At 43.7% G+C, this 22,423-nt stretch overlaps 1 protein-coding gene across 9 annotated transcripts in view; it reads left to right on the top strand.

The window, feature by feature from the left end:
- The first annotated feature begins 1,903 nt into the window (after positions 1-1,903).
- The window catches only part of ZNF550 (zinc finger protein 550), a 22,008-nt gene continuing 1,488 nt past the window's right edge, over positions 1,904-22,423 (top strand). The window contains exons 1-8 of one of the 9 annotated variants that reach the window (XM_054464555.2): positions 2,453-2,650; positions 7,680-7,806; positions 11,369-11,464; positions 16,084-17,623; positions 19,655-20,161; positions 20,312-20,591; positions 21,002-21,345; positions 21,428-21,538. In XM_054464555.2, the coding sequence (XP_054320530.1) occupies positions 2,624-2,650; positions 7,680-7,806; positions 11,369-11,464; positions 16,084-17,102 (1,269 nt within the window). In that variant the 5' untranslated portion in view covers positions 2,453-2,623 and the 3' untranslated portion in view covers positions 17,103-17,623; positions 19,655-20,161; positions 20,312-20,591; positions 21,002-21,345; positions 21,428-21,538. Of the gene's footprint in view, positions 2,073-2,431; positions 2,651-7,679; positions 7,807-11,368; positions 11,465-16,083; positions 17,624-18,121; positions 20,592-21,001; positions 22,401-22,423 lie in introns of those variants that run through there. The other 8 variants (XM_063658538.1, XM_063658535.1, XM_054464554.2 and 5 more) reach the window with 8 other exon arrangements.

Raw genomic sequence — 22,423 nt, 5'->3', positions numbered from 1 at the left:
AAAATTTGTAAAGGGTTATAAAAGATTTGTGAAAATCTCACCTCATTGTCAAACTGGTTAAGATTGGATAGAATTGCCTATAAGGTTTCATTAAGAATTGTGGTTGACATTAATTGTACACTAATGTAAGGGTGAAATTTGGCTTTCTCTCTCTTGAACACAATTTTCATGTAATAGTAAAGGCTAATGAAAGGTTTTTGCTTTTTCAAATTTTTGAGTCATCATTTTGGCAAAATAAATAATTTATAGTAATCTGGAATTCTAGTACATAACATCAAATATTTTAAGCCTGTTAACATATTTAACAGGCTTCCACAAATCAATTGTGTTTCCTGACACCTAGCTTTTGGATGCTACAGAGGGTCCCTGGGGCATCCAGAAAAGAGGCAAGCAGGATTATTTGACATGTTTTGTTACATGGGATTGCCAAAATGATGTCTAATCTTCTTCAGGTTATATTTCAGCAAATACTATTAATATGTGTTCCAAAACTGCATGGGATTTAGAAAATTCTAATGTGAAAATATATGCTATCAACCACAATTAAGGTTGTTATGTTAAGTTATTGTAAACCACAGAGATAACCAAATTTTGTCAATCATGTTTTTGACTAACCACCCTGGACATTTTGTCATTTACAGATAATTGTTGTCTTGTTTTAATCCTCTTCAAAATATGGTTCATAATCTGATGTAGGAATACTTTAACAGGTATTCCTAAATGCAGGTTTCTGATAACTGAAAAACATACAGGACTCATGAAAAGCTAAAATGTTCATAAATATCAAGCAGAACAAGAGTTAACAGAATAGGCTGAACTAATAGAAAAACTTAAATAATCTTTTTGACTTTTGCTTGGAACATTGCTGATCCTTGTTTTGTTTTTCAGAGTCAAGGAAACTCCTTTTGAGCTAGCTACAGCCTTTAACAATTGAGTAAGGTTTACTCCTGAGAACAAAATTTGGAATATGTTTGTTTATCTCTGCCTTATTGGTTCTTTAAGGACCACTGCAACATGGTCTTGGGAATTATACTTCAAGAAGCCTATAAGGTTAAAGGGTGTTTGTACTCACAGTGATATAGGAATAGCACTGGGTGGTTGCAGGAGGATGGAAAAATTCAAACAACAAATAAAAACAAGAACTAGGCAAAGAAACCATAGGATAACAGAAAACCCAAAATAAGAGAGAGAATGGCCAAAATCCCAGTCAGGATGACATGTCCATGACTCTTCTGGGCAAACCCAAATAAGAGAGAAAGGGGGCGGTAACCAGGTAGGTCCCTGAATTTCCCTCCTTTTCCAGAATACCTAATAATTATTCCACTCTCTAATTAAAGAAACACTCACAAAATAGGAATGCTGTGTGGTCACAGGAGAAGGGGGAAAACATCAAGCTGTTAAAATTAGCTACCCCAACAAGGAGACTGGGCTGATGAGACCTTAACAAACAGGACCGGGGCTAGGCTGCCCCATGACGCTAAATTTGACCCATTTCCTACCCCAGACCTAATTATACACTCATTGCCACATTAAATCACACACCCACCAGTGCCAGGCCAATCCAAGCACGCCCACATTTAGTATAAAAATGGTTGGCACCCCAATTCTAAGAAATTCCCACCTTTTCCTAGAAAAACCTCACGATTATTCCACCCCCTAATTAGAAGAGCCCATAAAATTAGAAACCCAAACTGCATTGTGCATGACCCGCTCTCCCTCGTACGTCCGCACTTCCCTCTTCTCTTGGGAAAAGTACACTCTTCTCAAAAATGTGTACTATTTCTTCCCAATAAATCTTCTTGCCTTTGGCTTCATTTTTACTCATCCCTGAATTCTTTCTCACGATGGTGTCAAGAAGCTGGACTCCGGAAGCGGGCGGGGACTCACGGCCCCTCGAGACCTTCCTGAGCCCTGGGCAACACCAGTCCACGCAGAGGAGGCAGACGTCCCACAGAGGGAACCCCATGAGCACGTCCCGGGAGTGGCTCCACGCGGGAAGCGGGGATCCAGATCGACGCCAGTCCCAGGGACAGTGCCTGGCGTCAGGGTGGAGGAGGACGCAGTAACCAGGCGTAAGATTTTACTGGTACATGGGAATGTCACTTGGTCAGAGGAGGCAAGCAGGGAACCTCGTGGCAGGGCCCCCTTTATCAAACTCGTTTACCTGGGTGCCTGGGCAAGTGCTCACAGCCTGCTTGTAGGGACGTTGAGGCATCCGAATAATAGGAAGTTTTAAAAATTTACAATCCAGTGTGTACACTTGCTCCACTAAGATCATCTGAGATATACAGAATCATGGTGTGCACAATAAAAAAGGAAAAAGAGGCAAGCCTGGCCTGTTACGGGACAAGACTACATTACCTAGAAGGCAGTGGGCCGGCGCGTGCGCCGGACCAATGTCGTCACAGGAAAAGGCGTGGCAGGCGGCCGCGACACAGGGGCGGGACTTCCGGCCTCGCTGGCATGGACGTTTGTGGTGGGTCGTGTTGGTTCGCAGTCTCAGAACTGTGCTGGGAAGGATGGTAGGGCGACTGGGTCTCACTTCCGCACCGTTGTAGGACCCGGGGTAGGGTTTTGAGCCCGTGGGAGCTGTCCCACGCGGCCTCGTCCTGCCAACGGTCGGATGGCGGAGACGAAGGACGCACCGCAGGTGAGCAGACTGGCTCGGCTTCCCGCGGCCACCCGGCCTCAGCGTCCCGGGCCCGCGAGCGAGAGGACGGCGTTTCGGGGTAGTCCTCAGTGCAGTCTCTGCCGTTGCTTCTCAGAGGCCTAGAAGGGGGTCGCGCGGTCCCGGATCCGGAATGCAGGCCCGCGGTGGCGTGGGGAGCGTCCCCGTTTCTGGGGTGCGCGGCGTTGGGGTATGAAATAGGGCTTTTAGGGTCCTGGAACCCCTCACAGGTGAGAGGAGCGACCGCAGTCCTCCTCCTGGCTTCCAGCCGTGTCCTTTCCCGGGCCTGCGACGTTGAACAAGTCCCGTTACTGTCCTCGTCCTTCATTTTTGCGCGCGGAAAGTAGAAATATTTACTCCTTTCCCCCCTGGGTTGAGGAAGCTTGAACGGCTCCCTGGGTGATGTGTGTGTGTCCGTCCCAGTGCACAGCACGGTCCAGGGACGTCGCTCAGGATGTTGTTTCCGGAGATGCTCCCTGGGCCTGTGCTGGGTTTGGAGACTCAACCCCAGCAGGAGGCTGACCCTCTGGCCTCCTTGGCCTCCTGTCTCTACAAAACGAAGGGCAGCGGCTGAAACAGGTGGGAGGAGCGTTTTTGCGGTTGCTGCTATGCCAGGGAAGAAAAGGTGGTAGTGCAGGCTGAGGAATTTGTCTTTCAGTTTAGGGCAAGGGACGCTGGGTTGCAACTAACAGTATATTTTCCTGTTTAAGACATTTAGTTACAGGTGAAAAACGAGTCCATTAAAATGTTCAGTGGTGATGGTATGCAGGATGTAGTGTCCATTTGGAGATAACACATGAGGCCCAGGGTTACTCTCTAGCAGTCACCCTGATTACTTTCATGATAGCCCAGATTACTGTCAGCTCCTGTCGTAGTTGTTAATTTCTCATCCACCTCTCCCTCCTTTGCTTTATTTCTGACTCCCTCTGGTGTCTGCTGCTTAAAGAGGTCTCGTCTGTTGCACCGTTTAAAGCTGACCAGAGTCTCTTTGGTCTCCTTGCTCTGTTTTCTTGTCATGTGAATCTTTAAGGCCATGTGACATTGCCTTACTCATTTATTTAGTTGCCTGTTTAGGATCTTTTTCCAACCCTGGAATGTGAGTGCCTGTTGCTTCCCTCTCTCAAGACCCAGAACAGCCAGGCTTAAGTACATTTATTGTACTTAATAAATGGTTGATGATTGAATAGGCCTCTCTTATAGGGACTCTCATCACATTTCCAATAAATCCACCCCCTCCTACCAGCATGTTCTGCAAGGCTGTGCTTGGTCTGCCCTTTTGACCACATCTTCTTTCTCCTCTTCCATTGTCCCCTTTCTCACTGCATTCATCCAGGGAGTCCTGAGCTTGCCAAGCTCTTTCCCATTTTCAGCCTTTGCCCTTGCACTTCTCTTCGTCTGGAACATTGTTCTGAGGTCTCTGTGGGGCTGCAGCTCCACACCCATCCTGGCAGTGCTGGCTCTAGCTAAAAGCACCCCTCACTCCCAACTGCCTGCTCTCTGGCAGCTTGGTGAGGTGTTTCAGTGGTGCTCAAATGCTGCTTTTGCTTTTTAAATGTGAGGCTGTGCGTGATTTCTAAAGCTCCCTGAGCCTTTGCTGACTGTGAAATGGAAGTGATAACGACATTTACCTCTGGGCCTGTCAGGGGATTAATAAAGTTCCCAAACACATCAGGCACTTACATGTGCTAGGCACTCCACTGATTGCCTAAGTGAACATTTTCTGTTTTGTTCTTAGAGCTGCCTGCTGAGATGTGAGTAGTTATTGTGTTGATTCGGAAATCGAACCTTAGGGAGATCATGTGACATTGTCATAGTCACATAGCTGGCAAGTGTCAGATTCAGGAGGCCTGATTTAAGTCAGGCCTTTATTTGCTTTACCATGGCTAAGGAAGCCTTAGCCTGGCAGGGACACAGTGAGGACCAGAGGACTTAGTGAAGGGTGCCTGCCCCTCCACACCTGTGGGTATTTCTCGCAAGGTGGAGATGAGAGACTAAGAAAAGAAATAAAGACACAGAGACAAAGTATAGAGGAATAAAAGTGGGCCCAGGGGACTGGCGCTCAGCATACGGAGGACCCACACCAGCACCAGTCTCTGAGTTCCCTCAGTATTTATTGATCACTATCTCTACCATCTCGGTGAGGGGAATGTGGCAAGACTATAGGGTAATGAGTGGGGAGAGGGTCAGCAGGAAAACATGTGAGCAAAGGACTCCGTATCATAAATAAGTTTAAGGAAAGGTGCTGTGCGTTGATGTGCACATAGGCCAGATTTATGTTTGACTTTATCCAGATGTCTCAGTGCAGTGAAGAGCAGTATTGCCGCCAGCATATCTTACCTCCTCCAGCCATAAGGCGGTTTTCTCCTATCAGTAAATAGAATGTACGATCGGGTTTTACACCAAGACATTCCATTCCCAGGGACGAGCAGGAGACAGATGCTTTCCTCTTATCTCAACTGCAAAGAGGCCTTCCTCTTTCACGAATCCTCGTCAGCATAGACCCTTTATGGGTGTCGGGCTGGGGCACTGTAAGGTCTTTCCCTTCCCATGAGGCCATATCTCAGGCTGTCTTAGTGGGGGGAAACCTTGGACAATACCCAGGCTTTCTTGGGCAGAGGTCCCTGTGGCCTTCTGCAGTGCATTGTGTCCCTGGGTACTCGAGACTGGAGAATGGCAATGACTTTTACCAAGCATACTGCCTGCAAACACATTTTTAACAAAGCACATCCTGCACAGCCCTAAATCCCTTAAACCTTGAGTCAATACAGCACGTTTCTGCGAGCACAGGGTTGGGGCTAGGGTTACAGATTAACAGCATCTCAAGGCAGAAAAATTTTTCTTAGTACAGATCAAAATGGAGTTTCTTATGTCTTCCTTTTTCTACATAGACACAGTAACAGTCTGATCTATCTTTCTTTCCCCCACACTTAGCTGCTGCTGTTGCTGTTATCATGATTGGATTAGTATCAGTCATTTTCCTCCATTCTTTTAATATGCCAGAGCACTTACTGTCTGCTTCCCATAGTCCTCGTGGGGTTGCCATTGTTTGTGTCATCTTCAACAGCTTCCCCATAGAAGGCTTTTCTTTTTTTTTTTTTTTTTATTATTATTATTATACTTTAGGCTCTATGGTACATGTGTGCAACGTGCAGGTAAGTTACATATGTATACATGTGCCATGCTGGTGCGCTGCACCCACCAACTCGTCATCTAGCATTAGGTATATCTCCCAATGCTATCCCTCCCCCCTCCCCCACCCCACAACAGTCCCCGAAGTGTGATGTTCCCCTTCCTGTGACCATGTGTTCTCATTGTTCAATTCCCACCTATGAGTGAGAATATGCAGTGTTTGGTTTTTTGTTCTTGCGATAGTTTACTGAGAATGATGATTTCCAATTTCATCCATGTCCCTACAAAGGATGTGAACTCATCATTTTTTATGGCTGCATAGTATTCCATGGTGTATATGTGCCACATTTTCTTAATCCAGTCTATTATTGTTGGACATTTGGGTTGGTTCCAAGTCTTTGCTATTGTGAATAATGCTGCAATAAACATACGTGTGCATGTGTCTTTACAGCAGCATGATTTATAGTCCTTTGGGTATATACCCAGTAATGGGATGGCTGGGTCAAATGGAATTTCTAGTTCTAGATCCCTGAGGAATCGCCACACTGACTTCCACAAGGGTTGAACTAGTTTACAGTCCCACCAACAGTGTAAAAGTGTTCCTATTTCTCCACATCCTCTCCAGCACCTGTTGTTTCCTGACTTTTTAATGATTGCCATTCTAACTGGTGTGAGATGGTATCTCATTGTGGTTTTGATTTGCATTTCTCTGATGGCCAGTGATGGTGAGCATTTTTTCATGTGTTTTTTGGCTGCATAAATGTCTTTTGAGAAGTGTCTGTTCATGTCCTTTGCCCACTTTTTGATGGGGTTGTTTGTTTTTTTCTTGTAAATTTGTTGGAGTTCATTGTAGATTCTGGATATTAGCCCTTTGTCAGATGAGTAGGTTGCAAAAATTTTCTCCCATTTTGTAGGTTGCCTGTTCACTCTGATGGTAGTTTCCTTTGCTGTGCAGAAGCTCTTTAGTTTAATTAGATCCCATTTGTCAATTTTGGCTTTTGTTGCCATTGCTTTTGGTGTTTTAGACATGAAGTCCTTGCCCATGCCTATGTCCTGAATGGTAATGCCTAGGTTTTCTTCTAGGGTTTTTATGGTTTTAGGTCTAACATTTAAGTCTTTAATCCATCTTGAATTGATTTTTGTATAAGGTGTAAGGAAGGGATCCAGTTTCAGCTTTCTACATATGACTAGCCAGTTTTCCCAGCACCATTTATTAAATAGGGAATCCTTTCCCCATTTCTTGTTTTTCTCAGGTTTGTCAAAGATCAGATAGTTGTAGATATGTAGCATTATTTCTGAGGGCTCCGTTCTGTTCCATTGATCTATATCTCTGTTTTGGTACCAGTACCATGCTGTTTTGGTTACTGTAGCCTTGTAGTATAGTTTGAAGTCAGGTAGTGTGATGCCTCCAGCTTTGTTCTTTTGGCTTAGGATTGACTTGGCGATGCGGGCTCTTTTTTGGTTCCATATGAACTTTAAAGTAGTTTTTTCCAATTCTGTGAAGAAAGTCATTGGTAACTTGATGGGGATGGCATTGAATCTGTAAATTACCTTGAGAAGGATGGCCATTTTCATGATATTGATTCTTCCTACCCATGAGCATGGAATGTTCTTCCATTTGTTTGTATTCTCTTTTATTTCCTTGAGCAGTGGTTTGTAGTTTTCCTTGAAGAGGTCAGAAGGCTTTACTCTCAGGCACAATTGCATTATGTCAGAAGGCAGTATCTGCCTCCCTTTTGAGTCCTGCACGGAAGTCAGCCCAAAGGAGACCTAGTTGATTCAGACCTGGATCTCTCTGCACATTGACTAGAGACTGAGTGACAGGTTCTGATCCTATCCGACAACATAAGGCCAATAGCATTACTTCTGTTTGACTTTCCAGATGTTGGTGACCTTCAAGGATGTGGCTGTGACTTTTACCCGGGAGGAGTGGAGACAGCTGGACCTGGCCCAGAGGACCCTGTACCGAGAGGTGATGCTGGAGACCTGTGGGCTCCTGGTTTCACTAGGTAATGGCTCACCTCTCATCCCTGAGGAGGACCCTAACCCTGATTCTTGGCCAGGCAAAAAGGTCACTGGAACTGCCCACCTTTCTCTTGACAGACTTTTCTGGTCCCACCTCTTCCTGACTGGTCTCACTTTGTCTGCATCAGAGATTGTTGGGGTAGAAAATGTCCTTTTAACACAAACCCTCACTCCAGTGCTCAGCCCATTCTGAGGTCCTTAATCCAGATTGCATAAGAAGGAAGCTGATTGGCCATCCTGGTGGGGTCAGCTGTGGCCACAGCCCTGTTAAGCAGGGGCCATGGGTGATGGGCTGTTCTTAGAGAAGGGGGCGAGTCAGTCAGCCCCTCAGAAGACATTTGTCCTCAGTGCCCCTCGGATATCTTTCTAAGCAATACAATCTCTGTAAAAAGGCATCTAGGTGCCTGCATGGTCATTAGTCATTTTCTGATGCTGGATATCCGTGCTCTGTTGATCCAGGAGGTGTTTTTAGAGGGTATACAGGAATGTCCTCAAATGGCATGGGTCGATACCCTGATAAAGCCATTCCTTTTACTTTCTGTGTCCAGCATGCTAATTGTTGTCATAAAAGTCTCATTAGCTGGGTGCGGTGGCTCACACCTGTAATTCCAGCACTTTGGGAGGCCGAGGCGAGTGGATCACGAGGTCAGGAGTTCAATACCAACCTGACCAAGATGGTGAAACCCCGTCTGTACTAAAAATACACAAATTAGCTGGGCGCGGTGGTGCGTGCCTGTAATCCCAGCTACTCGGGAGTTTGAGGCAGGAGAATCGCTTGAACCTGGGAGGCAGAGGTTGCAGTGAGCCAACATTGTGCCAGTGCACTCTAGCTTGGGTGACTTGAGCAAGACTCCATCTCAAAAAAAAAAAAAAAGTCTCAGATTAGCGCTGAATCTTTCATTTTCCTTTCACTCCCCCAGTGCAGTTCATTTCTTTTTTTAACAGAGGGGACAACCTCCAACTCAGCCCTGAGAAATGTACATGGACTTGCTGGGACTCAGTGGCATTGTTTTGATTTTGTTGTGTTGTGATTGCAGACTTCTATTTGTAGGAAGTGAAATTGACTTTCTCACTTACCAGAGCAAAACAAGGTTCCCTTTTAGAATACAATATTTAACAAAAGTGTGTCAGGATAAAGAAGTTATTAGAAATGATGGCACACTCTGAGTTCAGTTGGGAAGGTAGACGTCAATCCATAGATGACAATTGAAATAAGTTCTAGAAAGAAAAATGAGGGGAATTTAGGAATAAATAAGCATATTTATTCCTATAACCTATTGTGGGTTCCAAAGAGGGCATCTCAGGAAGTGACAGTGGAGCTGAGACCTGAAAGCTGAGTAGGAGTTAGCTGGATAGAAGGAGGTGGAAGAGGGTAACAGTGTTCCAGGTGGAGGAACCAGCGTGTGAAAAGTGACAGGGAGCTCAGCTCTTGGGAGAGCCAAAGGATCATCTGATTCACCTTTCCCACAGCCCTGTCCCAGAACTCAAAGCCAGGCATGTAGCACACATTGGTGGACCTTACTGTGACATGTCTGAAGGAATCCTGGGCTATGGTTCAGAATCTGCCAGTTGATATTTCTGTGGATTCTTGTACCTCAGTTATTGGTCTTCTATACAGAATCCTCCTGTCTTTTACTCACCACATCTAGTGGAAAGCATTTGGCTGCATATAACAGAAAACCAGATCAAACTGGCTTCACCTGGAAGGAAATTCACTAACTCGCCTGATGAGAAGCCTGAGGTGTGGTTGGCTCCAGCCTGATGAGAAGCCTGAGGTGTGGTTGGCTCCAGGCTTGTTCAGTGCCGCAGCGCAGTGATGCCATCAAGGATGTCCCAGTTCTCTGTTCTTTCTTCTTGGTTCAGGCATCTAATTGTCCTCAGGCTGGCTCTTCATAGGGATGCTGGGTGCTGCAGCCTTGACTGGGGCAGCAGGCCCCCATGTTCAATCCCTCCTCCCACCCTGGAATAAATGCTTTCTTTTCACAATGAGAATCCAGCTTTGGTCACCTGCCTAATGAAGACTCTTGCATTACCAATTTGTGTCATCCAGTGGTTTTTCTTTTCCTTTTTTTTTTTTTTTGAGATGGAGTCTCGCTCTGTCATTCAGGCTGAAGTGCAGTGGCATGATCTCAGGTCACTGCAACCTCTGCTTCCTAGGCTCAAGCAATCTTCCCAGCCTCATCCCCTTGAGTAGCTAGGACCATAGGCGCACACCACCATACCCGACTAATTTTGTATGTTTTTGGTAGAGATGGGGTTTCACCATGTTGACCAGGCTGGTTTCGAACTCCTGGCCTCAAGTGATCCTCCTGCCTCGGCCTCCTATAGTGCTGGGATTACAGCATGAGCCACCATGTCCAGCCTCAGCCAGTGGTTTTCAGCCCCATCTGGGCACCAGAATTTTGGGGGGCACATTTTGGAAGTACTGATGCTGAGGTCTCACACGAAGAAATCTTGTTTCATTTGGTTTGAGGTTGGAATCGGGCATCCCCAAATGGTTCTGAAACCATGAGGTGTTTGAGAAGCAATGATTTAGATTTGTTAGAAAATGCCTCCTGGGGCCGGGTACAGTGGCACCTTGGGAGGCTGAGGCAGGAGGATCACTTGAGGCCAGGCACTCAAGACCAGCCTGACCAACATTGTGAAACCCAGTCTCTATTAAAAATACAAAAATTAGCCAGGCATGGTTTTGCATGCCTGTAATCCCTGCTACTCGGGTGGCTGAGGCACGAGAATCCCTTGAACCTGGGAGGCGGAGGTTGCAGTGAGCCGAGCACTGCACTCCAACCTGGGCAACAGAGTGAGACTCTGTTTCAAAAAAAGAAAGAAAGAAAGAAAATGGCTTCTGGAGGAAGCAGCTCACCTTTGCAGTGTCCCATGGCTGTCAAAGTGTTGTGTGCCTGAACAATGTTGGCTTCCATAGACGGAGGTCATGGGCAGTGGGTGTTGTTTAGACAGATAGCACTACCCTCCATGGCAGTTGTAGCCCAACAGTGGGATTTGTGCCTGTCTTTATCTCCTTGGCTGCCATAATAAAATGTCATGGATTGGGTGGTTTAAACAACGAGAGTTTATTTTCTTAAACTTCCCAGCTTCTGGAGGCTGGGAAGTCCAAGATCAAGGTGTTGGCAGGTTTGATTCCTATTGAGACCTCTCTTCCTGGCTTGCAGATGGCTGCCTTGCTGTGTTCTTACAAGGTGGAGGGACAGGAGAGATCTCTCTCCCTTTCCTCCTGTTTTTATAAGGCCATAATTTTATCAGATTAAGGCTCCACCCTTGTGGCCTCATTTAATTTTAATTACCTTCTAAAGATCCTGTCTCCAAATACAGTCACGTTGGGTGTTAGGGCTTCAACGTACGACTTTTATGGGGAACACAGTTCACTCAGAGCAATGCTTTTGATTTTCAGGGCTCACATCAGCATTTTGCTTACTTTGGGAGCAGCTTCATTCATGTCTGGCCCCTGTCATGAAGTCCTAGGCAGGATGGAGAGACTTTCATTTTCTCATTAAATTACCCCTATTCTATTTCTTTTGCTATCAACAGGGCATCGGGTTCCCAAACCAGAGTTGGTACACCTGCTAGAGCATGGGCAGGAGCTGTGGACAGTGAAGAGAGGCCTCTCACACCCTACCTGTGCAGGTAAGCAGCCACCAGCTGGTCAGGTGGAGTCATGGCAGTCTTCAGAATGTGAGGGCGCCACTGCCTCTGAATTTCTGGGTGAAACTGCTCATTGTGGCCTGCTGGGGGCCTGGTTGTTTCTGACTCACGTTGGGGTATAGTGTCCATCATCAGGTGAGCACTGAGCCGCACAATTATTCAGAGACACAGGTACCTTTTGCTGTGAACAGGAATCTTTATGGTTGCTCTGGCTCAATCCAGCTGGTAGAAGGGGAACAAGAAGAAGGTGAGAAGTCATACCCAGTTGTACACATACTTGACAACCACATAGTCTTGACAAGAACCAGGCATTTAGCCACACCCAGATGCTCAGGACTGACAAATGTGATTTGGCTATGTGTCCATGGAAAAGAATTAATGGGTTTGGTTTACATCACCTCAGGCTCCTCTACTCAAAAAAATCAGAGTGATATAATTTCTGTGTCATTGAGTTGTTAGAGGATGTATGACACTGCTTAGTTCAGTTCCTGGTCCATAGGATCAACAAATGTCAGCTAGTTAGTATTATGCATGAACGGTTTTAATCATCATAAATGTAATGTCATACATTTCTTTCTGGACTCAAGAGAAAGGGGACTTTCCTCCCCTTGATATTACTGTCTGCATTATGCTGTGAATCCCACTCTTTTCCACCCTCTCCATCCACTCATCCATCCTCCAGTTAGACTATCAGAGACTCAGAAGCAGTCCTTTGCCCCATATCTTCCTGCCCCTCTTGCCCTGAGAAACACCAAGGTGACAATTGGCCTTCTCTGCCTAGGGCACTCATCTGTGCTGATGAGTGTAGCTGGAGCCATTTGCCTTGTGGATTTGTATCACCACTGAGTCATGGGCTCTCCCCTTGGGCTTCTTGGCCAGCCCCATCTGCAACCCTGTGTTCCAAATACCTACCTTCCCATTCCCTCAATCCCACATCTCCACTTAAGTGTCTCAGAGGCACCTTTAGCTCCTGATGCCTAAAAAGACACTCAGTTCAGGGAATGTCTTACCATCCAAGCAGGTTAGAAGGCTGGAAACACACCACATAGCTCCCGGACTCCGCCTAACTTCATCAAATGCAGCATCCATTCATCCCTAGTCCTGCTCATTTTAAATGATCCATATCTCCTAAGTCCATCACCTCCACTGCTTTCCTTGGCTCCTTCACCAACACCCTAGTACAGGCTCTCGTCATCTTTTGACTGGGCCATACCAGAGGCTCCTAACAGGTCTCCCCACATCTGCCCCATTCCCCTGGGCAGCTCTTGTCCCTGCACCGGCTCCTGCAGCCACTTGGATGTGTTTCAGATTTTCACCACTTCACCAGCAGCTGATGTTTCAGTATATAATTAATTTCATGTTAAAAATAGGATGCGTATTTAATGTTCTTAAAGATTCATCTGCACGGTCTCATACTTGGCTTCTCTTGTTCTCTATGGAGGAGATCTTACCTCTAGTCATGGTCAGTGTCTTTGCCAGTGCCTGCATCATACCTGCTGTGTTCTCAGGGAACTTGCTTTTTTAAAAAAAATTCTCTGCTTTGTCTGTACCTTCAACTTATCTATATTCAAATAAAAAGTGTGCACAATACAAAACCAGAAAGTGAATATAAGTTAAAAAAAAAAAAGTGTACTCAAATTGCTTACACTTGGGGAAAACAGACAAAATGCTTTTTCACCTACAATACCCTGTAACTTGTGTTGACCCCACTTGTAAAGCCAAGCTTCTTGGAGTTGTCTCATGTTTGGAAGAGATGTTTACACTTGACTGTAATTTTTTTTTGTTTAAAATTTCTCAAACTAAAAAAAATCTTATGTATACAATAATAAGTACAAATTTGAAGGGCTCAGCTTAAATTTTTGCATTTCTGCAAATTGAATTCTTCATCTAGGTCAAGATTTACAATATTTCCAGCACCTCGGCAGTTTCTGTCACCCTGTCTTTGTCAATAGCTCCTCCTGCAGTGGGAGCCACTGTTTAGACTCTCTCCCTAGGGACTAGTTTTTAATTGGTTGTGAATGGGCATAATTGGAGCCCCAAAGCATTTTCTCTTTTGTGTATTTCTTCTTTTCACCATCATTGTGTCCATGAGCTGGGTTTATCCTGTATGCTGTGTACCATAAAATTGTGTGAAAACATCAGGATCTGTTTCTTCACTCTCCTATTGGTTGGCATTTGTATTTTTTGCCTTGTTTGGAGATTATGAAGAATGCTGCTATGAATACTATTTTCCATAATATTTAGTGCATATAAACACTCATTTCTGTTGCATATACACCCATGAGACAACTGGTGGAGTCAAGAGACAGATCTGTGCTCAGTTTTAAGTCAAACCTCCAAATATTTTTCCAGAGTAGCTGCACCATTTCCCATCCCCACCATTCCAGGTATGAGACTGGTGCTGCACTCGGGTCTTCTAAGCATGCGATGTTGGCCACTTTATGAAGCACAGCTGCTAGGTTCCTCAGATCACAGCACTGAAGTTGCTCTTGTCACTGCCATTACCCAAATTGCCCAGCACAGCAATGAAAATAATAATAAGGGTAATGTCCCACAATTTAATGAACACTTGTGCTGCATCAAGAACTGTGCATTTTCTCATTTAACCTCATGACAGCCTGAGAAATTGAGTCTCCTAGTCTCTTAGTTGAGGAATTGGAGACCTGGTGGAGAAAGTCATCCTCCAGTATCAATCCACTTGACACAGGCAGGATTTGAATTGAGTCATTCTGTCTCCGGTACCCTCTTGTCTGCCATGCATTGTGCCTTCTGACACAGCAGAAACTTGTCAGATCTTACTACACTAGGCATTTTGTACCATTTGTTCCTGTGTGTCCATCCCTTTTGTGCTGGAATCTTCATTTTCTTCCTCCAAGTCTAATCACCCTTTTATATTGGTTTCAACAGGCATCTGGTGCCCAAAGGGTGAATCTACCCGTTTTTACTTCCTCACCTTCAACCCATTGCCCACTTCCTCTCTCTAAATGACTCTGGCTTATCTTTTAGGACTCAGCTTATGGGACATCTCCTCTAGAAAGCCTTCCATGATCTCTTTTTCTTTCCAGTCTCGTTAGGTGCAACTTCCCTAAACTCTCAGCACCAGAAGACTTCAGTTCTTTTTCTTTTTCTTTTTCTTTTTTGAGACAGAGTTTCACTCTTGTTGCCCAGGCTGGAGTGCAATGGCGCAATCTCGGCTCACCGGAACCTCCGCCTCCCGGGTTCAAGCGATTCTGCTGCCTCAGCCTCCCGAGTAGCTGGGATTACAGGCATGCACCACCACACCTGGCTAATTTTTAATTTATGTGGGTACATAGGTGTACACATATTTGGGTTACATAAGATATTTTAATATAGGCATACAATGCATAATAATCACATCAAGGTAAAGGAAGTATCTGTCACCTCAAGCATTTATCCCTTCTTTGTGTTACAAACAATCCAGTTATACCCTTAGTTATTTTAAAGTATACAATAAATTATTGTTGACTAGAGCCACCCGGTTGTGCTGTCAAATACTAGGTCTTATTCATTCTTTTCTAACTTTATTTTGGTACCCATTAACCATCCTCACTTCATCCCTCCTCCACTCTACTGCCATTCCCAGTTTCTAGTAACCATCTTTCTACTCTCTCTCCATGAGTTCAGTTGTTTTGATTTTTAGTTCCATCCATGTTGTTGCAAATGATAGGATCTCCTTTTTTATGGCCAAATAGTACCCATTTGTGTATACACACCACATTTTCTTTGTCCATTCATTGTTGATGGACCCTTAAATTGTTTCCAAATCTTGGCTATTGTGCCTAGTACTGCAGTAAACATGGGAGTGCAGATCTCTCTTTGATGTACTGATTTTTTTTTTCTTTTGGGTATATACCCCCACTGGGATTGCTGGATCATATGGTGGCTCTATTTTTAGTTTTTTGAGGAACCTCCAAATTGTTCTCCATGGTAGTTGTACTAATTGAAATTCCCACCAACAGTGTATGAGGGTTCCCTTTTTTCCACATCTTTGCCACCATTTGTTACTGCCTGTCTTTTGGACAAAAGCCATTTTGACTAGGATGAGATGATACCTTATTGTAGTTTTGATTTGCATTTCTTTGATGGTCAATTATATTGAGCAGCTTTTCATATACCTGTTTGCCATTTGTATGTATTCTTTTGAGAAGTGCCTATTCAGATCTTTTGCCCATTTTTAAATCAGATTATTAGATTTTTTCCTATAGAGTTGTTTAAGCTCCTTATATATTTTGGTTATTAATCCCTTGTCAGATGGATGTAAGCGTTCAATTCTTCAAGCAAATGCCCTTCAGACAATGTCATCAAAAGTCTATTATCTCTTCTTTACTCTGAACTGTAAAGAGGAATGTCTTTACTCCAGATCCTCTGTCCCCTGGTCCAGCCTGCCCTCCAGATTTTCCCTTTAATGGTGTCAAGGATACAAGGACCTTAAGCAGTATTTGGTAACCTGGGTTAGAGATGTAAAAATGCAGCAAGTATCATAGGCACTATTTTCATCTTCATTTTCCTACTGAAGTGGTTATTTTGTGTTTTTCTATATTTTATCACTAAAAGACCCCTCCTTTGTTGATGCCCTTCAGGTGACAGAGCACAAGTTCATACCAGAGAGCCAACCACTTACCTGCCAGTCTTATCTGAGCGGGCCTTTCTCCGGGGAAGCCTGACTCTGGAATCTTTAACCTCAAGTGATTCGAGGTTGGGGAGAGCTAGGGATGAGGAAGGGCTTTTGGAAATGCAGAAAGGTAAAGTGACACCAGAGACAGACCTCCACAAGGAGACCCATCGTGGGAAAGTGAGCCTTGAAGGTGAAGGTTTGGGGACAGATGATGGTCTGCACTCCAGGGCATTACAAGAGTGGTTATCAGCAGATGTTCTCCATGAATGTGACTCACAGCAACCAGGGAAAGACGCCTTGATTCATGCAGGGACAAACCCCTACAAATGCAAGCAGTGTGGGAAAGGTTTTAACAGGAAGTGGTATCTCGTTCGACATCAGAGGGTTCACACTGGAATGAAACCCTATGAATGCAATGCGTGTGGGAAAGCCTTTAGCCAGAGCTCAACTCTCATTCGGCACTACCTCATCCACACTGGGGAGAAACCATACAAGTGCCTTGAGTGTGGGAAGGCCTTCAAACGCAGGTCGTACCTCATGCAGCACCATCCAATCCACACTGGAGAGAAACCCTATGAGTGCAGTCAGTGTCGAAAGGCCTTCACCCACCGGTCTACTTTTATTCGCCATAATAGGACCCACACTGGAGAAAAACCCTTTGAGTGCAAAGAATGTGAGAAAGCCTTTAGCAATAGAGCCCACCTAATTCAACACTACATCATCCACACTGGAGAGAAGCCCTATGATTGCATGGCGTGTGGAAAGGCCTTCAGATGCAGCTCAGAACTCATACAGCACCAACGGATTCACACTGGGGAGAAGCCCTATGAATGCACCCAGTGTGGGAAAGCCTTTCACCGGAGCACGTACCTCATTCAGCACTCTGTCATCCACACTGGGGAGATGCCCTACAAGTGTATCGAGTGTGGGAAGGCCTTCAAACGCAGGTCACACCTTCTGCAGCACCAAAGGGTCCATACATGAGAACCCTATTATTGCAATGAATACAGCAAGGCCTTTACCCACTGTTATTATTTTATCATTTATAATGGGACCCAAAATAGAGGAAGAAGTCCTTCGAGTGCAAAGAATGTCAGGAAACTTTTCACTTTTTTTGTCAGCTCTTTCTTAACTAACACATGAGCAGTCACTTTGGAGAGAAGCCCTGTGAATACAGTGAATGTAAGGATCCCTTCAGTCACCACTCAGTTCTCACTCATTGCAGAAGGATTCATACCAGGGGGAAATGTGGAAGGCATTCCATCAACATCAGAGAACTCATGCTGGAGAGAGACATTCCAAATATAACTATTAAGGACAGTCTTTGGCCAGAGGAAAAATCTTACTATCTGAGAATCATAATGAAAAGTTACTACATAATTGTCATTGATGTGAGAAAACTTTCTGTGACCAGATCGTCACTTACTTGTCCTATAAAGAGCCATGCTGGAATTTGACCCACCTTGGGATTTTCTCTATGAACTTATGAAAACCTTCAGTCACAGGTATCTGCTTTTTGTCCTTACAGACTTCCCTGTAAGATCAGTTTTATTTTTTGGTAGGGGAATGTTTGAGAGGTAAAGGGGTTTTATTCCTTTTTTTTTTTTTTTTACATACATTCACTGCCATCCTTTGTCAGAGTTGGACAGTGAGGGCAGCTCTTCAGACATTTCTTGGAAGCTGCCTTTGATCCAGACATCTCTGGGAGGATATCCATGAGGAGAGTAATTCTTTGTGAGAAATATGAAGGCTTGTGTCATGAGATTCTTTTTTTTTTAAATTTTATTATTATACTTTAAGTTTTAGGGTACATGTGCACGATGTGCAGGTTTGTTACATATGTATACATGTGCCATGTTGGTGTGCTGTACCCATTAACTCGTCATTTAGCATTAGGTATATCTCCTAATGCTATCCCTCCCCCCTCCCCCCGAGCTTCTTGAATTTACAAGAAATTAGAATACTGAGAACATCTTCATGTGACACTTCTTTTTTATATCTAGGGTGAGAAGAACCCATGTACGGATGGCCACATTAAAATGTGCACTACATAAGACTGTTTAAGGCTTTGATTTTTATTAATAAACTCATTATTTTTTAAGAGACAGGGACTTGCTCTGTCACCCAGGCTAGGGTGCAGTGGCATGATCATAGCTCCCTGTAACCTCGAACTCCTGGGCTCAAATGGTCCTCTTGCCTCAAGTTTCTGAGTAGCTTGGGATACAGGCATACACCACTACGCCTGGCTAATTTTTGTAATTTTAGTAGACACAAGGTTTTACCATGTTGGCTGGGCTGGTCTGGAACTCCTGGCTTCAAGTGATCCACCTGCCTTGGCCTCCCAAAGTGCTGGGATTACAGGTGTGAGTCACCGCACCCAGCCTTAAATTTTTTTGTATAGATGAGGTCTTGCTGTGTTCCCCAGATTTGTCTCAAACTGCTAGACTCAAGTCATCATCCTGCTCAGCCTCCTAAAGTGTTGGGATTACAGGTGTGAGCCACCACACCTAGCCTAATATGGTTTCAAATGCTCAGCACTCTCACATTTTCCTGATTCCATTCTATTTGTTTGTTGTCTTTATTTTCTCTGGCAACATAGTGATCTTTGTACTTGCTTGGCCTTCTCAGGTGAGTCCTAATTCTTTCTGGTGTTTATCAGATTCTTTAATCCTATGTAGAGGGGTATTTTTAGGTCCCCCTCAGCATTTTTCTAGGGATTGAATTATAGCTAAAACAGGCAAAATAAAACACACAACTAAGATGAATCCATGGTAAACCCAGTAAACCCAAGAAAACAACATGGAGAGGAATCTCATTGTCTGATCTTGTAAACATTTGCGTGAAGTTTTGCTACAAAATAAAGTGCCTAGCATTTTAACAGATGAATCAGGATATACGTGTGCAGGTTTACGTGAGTTTTGTAGTTAACCACCATGACCTTAGTCCCTTGGTGCTAGCACTGAATATGGTAATTAGTTTTGTTGTGTTTTGAGATGGATTCTTACTCTGTTGCCTAGGCTGGAGTGCAGGGGTGCGATCTTGGCTCACTGCAACCTCTGCCTCCCGGGTTCAAGCGATTCTCCTGCCTCAGTTTCCCAAGAAGCTGGGATTACAGGCATGTACTACCATGCCCAGATAATTTTTGTATTTTTAGTAGAGACAGCGTTTTGCCATGTTGCCCAGGCTGGTATCGAACTCCTGACCTCAGGTGATCCACCCACCTCAGCTTGCCAAAAAGCTGGGATTATAGGTGTGAGCCACTGTACTTAGCCTGCATCTGGTAATTTGAAATTCCTTTTGTGAGATTTTCTTTTAGTTTTCAAGCTACATGAGATAATCTTAGGTTAAAACATGTATTGTGTGAAAAATAAAAAATTATCATTTTCTCACTTTGAGCTTTCCTCACAACCTTTTAAAGCACTGCATATATATTTCATGTTTTCATAGTGGGCATGTACCTTTTACTGTGGTCCTTTTGCACATATTATAAATATAATTCTTGGTGAGTTAAGAGTTCTCTGTTTTTGTTTTTTCAGGACAGAGTGCACAGTTTCCTGTCCTGTGGGAAGGAGAGTTGACTCTTGAGGACCCCCACCCTCCTGCATCCTCTCTCTGGAAGGCTGCATGTATTGTAGCTGTGGCTGTACTTGTCCCTAAGGCCCTGGGTTCAAGAGAGTTGGAGAAATCCCTCTAGAAACATATTGGCTGTCAAAGGGTTCTTTCCAGGCCTGAGGACCTAGGCCCCAGTTTGTCCCAAAGCAGGAGTGATGTTTTCCATGGGATAAAGGACACCCTAGGGTTTTTCTTAGCTTCCAGCTCTTTCCGTACAGTCTTCACTTAAGTGTTTGGTACAAGGATCTACTATGAACTTGCTGCTGTGATAGGCAAGAATCTCATGAGACACCTGTCATTTAGCTCCATGGCCACTCACTGTTGTGGTCATACTTGGAAGAGTGGGATGCAGTGGATGGCTGGGCTATGGGTCCTGCCCTTGAGCAGGGAAGGAACTTACTGTCTAGTATAGGAAGAACACATGAGAACAGGTGCAATATATTGACCTAAACCTGTTTAGCACCCATTTTTAAGTCAGTAGAAGTTTTGAACTTACAGTAAAAGTTGTGAACTTTTGTATGTTTTCCACAAATAGTTTATGATTGAGGTAAAACATGGTTTTTGTTTTGTTTTTGAGACAGAGTTTCACTCTTGTTGCCCAGGCTGGAGTGCAGTGGCGCCATCTGAGCTCACTGCAACCTCTGCCTCCCGAGTTCAAGGGATTCTCCTGCCTCAGCCTCCCGAGTAGCTGGGATTATAGGCGCCCACCACCATGCCCGGCTAGTTTTTTTGTATTTTTATTAGAGACGGGGTTTCACCATGTTGGCCAGGCGGCCTTGAATTCCTGACTTCAGGTAGTCCACCCTTCTCAGCCTCCCGAAGTGCTGCGATTACAGGCATGAGCCACAGCGCCTGGCGGAGGTAAAATGTTTTCATGTTCATGTTTGTTATTGTAACTTTGTTACATTTAATGAACAAATTAGATAAAAAGCACTATGCTCTTGTGATTAATCTGTGAGAAATGATTGTGGGGGTGGGACTAGTTATGACCATTCACAGTTGGTGTACTTCAGTTAGTAAATCTCAGAGGAAATGTGGACGGTAAATTAACTCAGCAAGTCGGTCATGAAAGATGAATTAGAAATCTTAATGTTTGTAAGTAGACAAAAAACGTGTCTGGAAGGATCCTCACCCAGTTAAATGGTATTTGCTCCTTGGGTGTAGAGGGCGGGAAGGGATGGGGGCAGAGGGGAGTGTCAGTGAACATTCACTTTAACTTCATGCACATGTGGAAATGTTTGAAATGTTCACAGTAAATTTTATAATTTCAGAAAAACCGCTTAAGGTTGAAAAGAGAAATTTAAGAAATTGCTGACGGAATAAAAACATAATAGAACTAGAATATTGAAGGAAATGAAAGAAGCAGAAAAGAAAGCACCAGAAGTGATTTGGAAGAGAAATTCTAAAATGAATGTGAACGACAGAGTGATCAGAAGAGTGTAGGGAATTCATAGTTTCTTTAAACAAGCCATCTCACAATGGAAGCCTGTTTATCTTGAAATTACTGTGGTTATTATTCATTCTGCCCTTTGAAGAACTGCAGAAATTCATAGGGCAATGTTAAGTGTTTGTGTCTCCAAAAAAGATGTTGGAGTCGTCACCCTCAGAACCTCAGGTAATCATGTTAGTTAATCCATTAGGTTAGTTCCTAATTGACTATGACTGTGTCCTTATAAAAATGGGAAATTTGGTCACAGAAGCAGATGTACAGAGGGAAGACGATGTGAAGACACAGGAAGAACATCTTCAAGCCAAGGAACACATGGGGCTACCAGAAGCCGAGAGAGAAGCATGGAACATCTGTTCTAGTAAGAAGTGTCTGGGTTGTTTTGGTTTTTTTTCTTTGGAGTTTTTGTGGTATTATTTTTAAATTATGTTTTATTGTAGACCTCACAATTCTTTTTTTTTTTTCTTTTTCACTCAAACTACAGCAAAATATTGTATTTCTATCCTATATTTCATGGGCTTACCTCTAGCCAATTGTTTTTAACTGCCATGTAATATTTTACATCATGAAGCTTTCATCCTTGATTCAAATCCTGATTATGGACATGTATTTCCTCCATTTTCCTGCTATGAAATATATCACCATCAGCTTGATTCAACCTTAAAAATAAGGTCATCAGTATTATGTTCCAAATAAACTTATGGACATACATGAGAAATGTACCTTGCAGCTGAATGGCTAGGTCATACGGTGATCTAGTATGTAACTGGAATTATGTTATACATTGCCCTTTCCTCTCCCATACGATGGACAAAAGTGTTTCTGTATCACTGTGTCCCAGACAATATTTAGAATTACCCAGCTTTCCAGTTTTTCTTATTTTAGAAGTTTAAAATGATATAGAATATATCTGGTATTTCTCATATTGAAATACATTTGAACATTAGTTCATATCTTTTCATTGCCTTTTGTTTTTCCTCTTCTGTCAATGGTCTACTCATATATTGGCCTGTCTTTATTTGTATCTTGACTTTTTATTGTGTATTTTGCTTATGGTGGGATACTTTATTGATGATTAATAAGATTTTCAAGTATATGGGCTAGTCCCTTGATACTATTGACACTGTATTTATCTTCAGTCTCTTGTTGGTATCTAACTTTGGTTCTGAAGTTTATGGAATGGAAGTATTTAATTGGAAAGATTAAACATTGATTTTAATTAATATTTTTGACTTGTTAGGATTTT

The sequence above is a fragment of the Pongo pygmaeus genome, chromosome 20, assembly GCF_028885625.2.
Source record: "Pongo pygmaeus isolate AG05252 chromosome 20, NHGRI_mPonPyg2-v2.0_pri, whole genome shotgun sequence".
Lineage (NCBI taxonomy): Eukaryota > Metazoa > Chordata > Mammalia > Primates > Hominidae > Pongo > Pongo pygmaeus.
The sequence above is the reverse complement of the archived record's forward strand: the minus strand, read 5'-3'. Positions and strand labels throughout refer to the sequence as shown.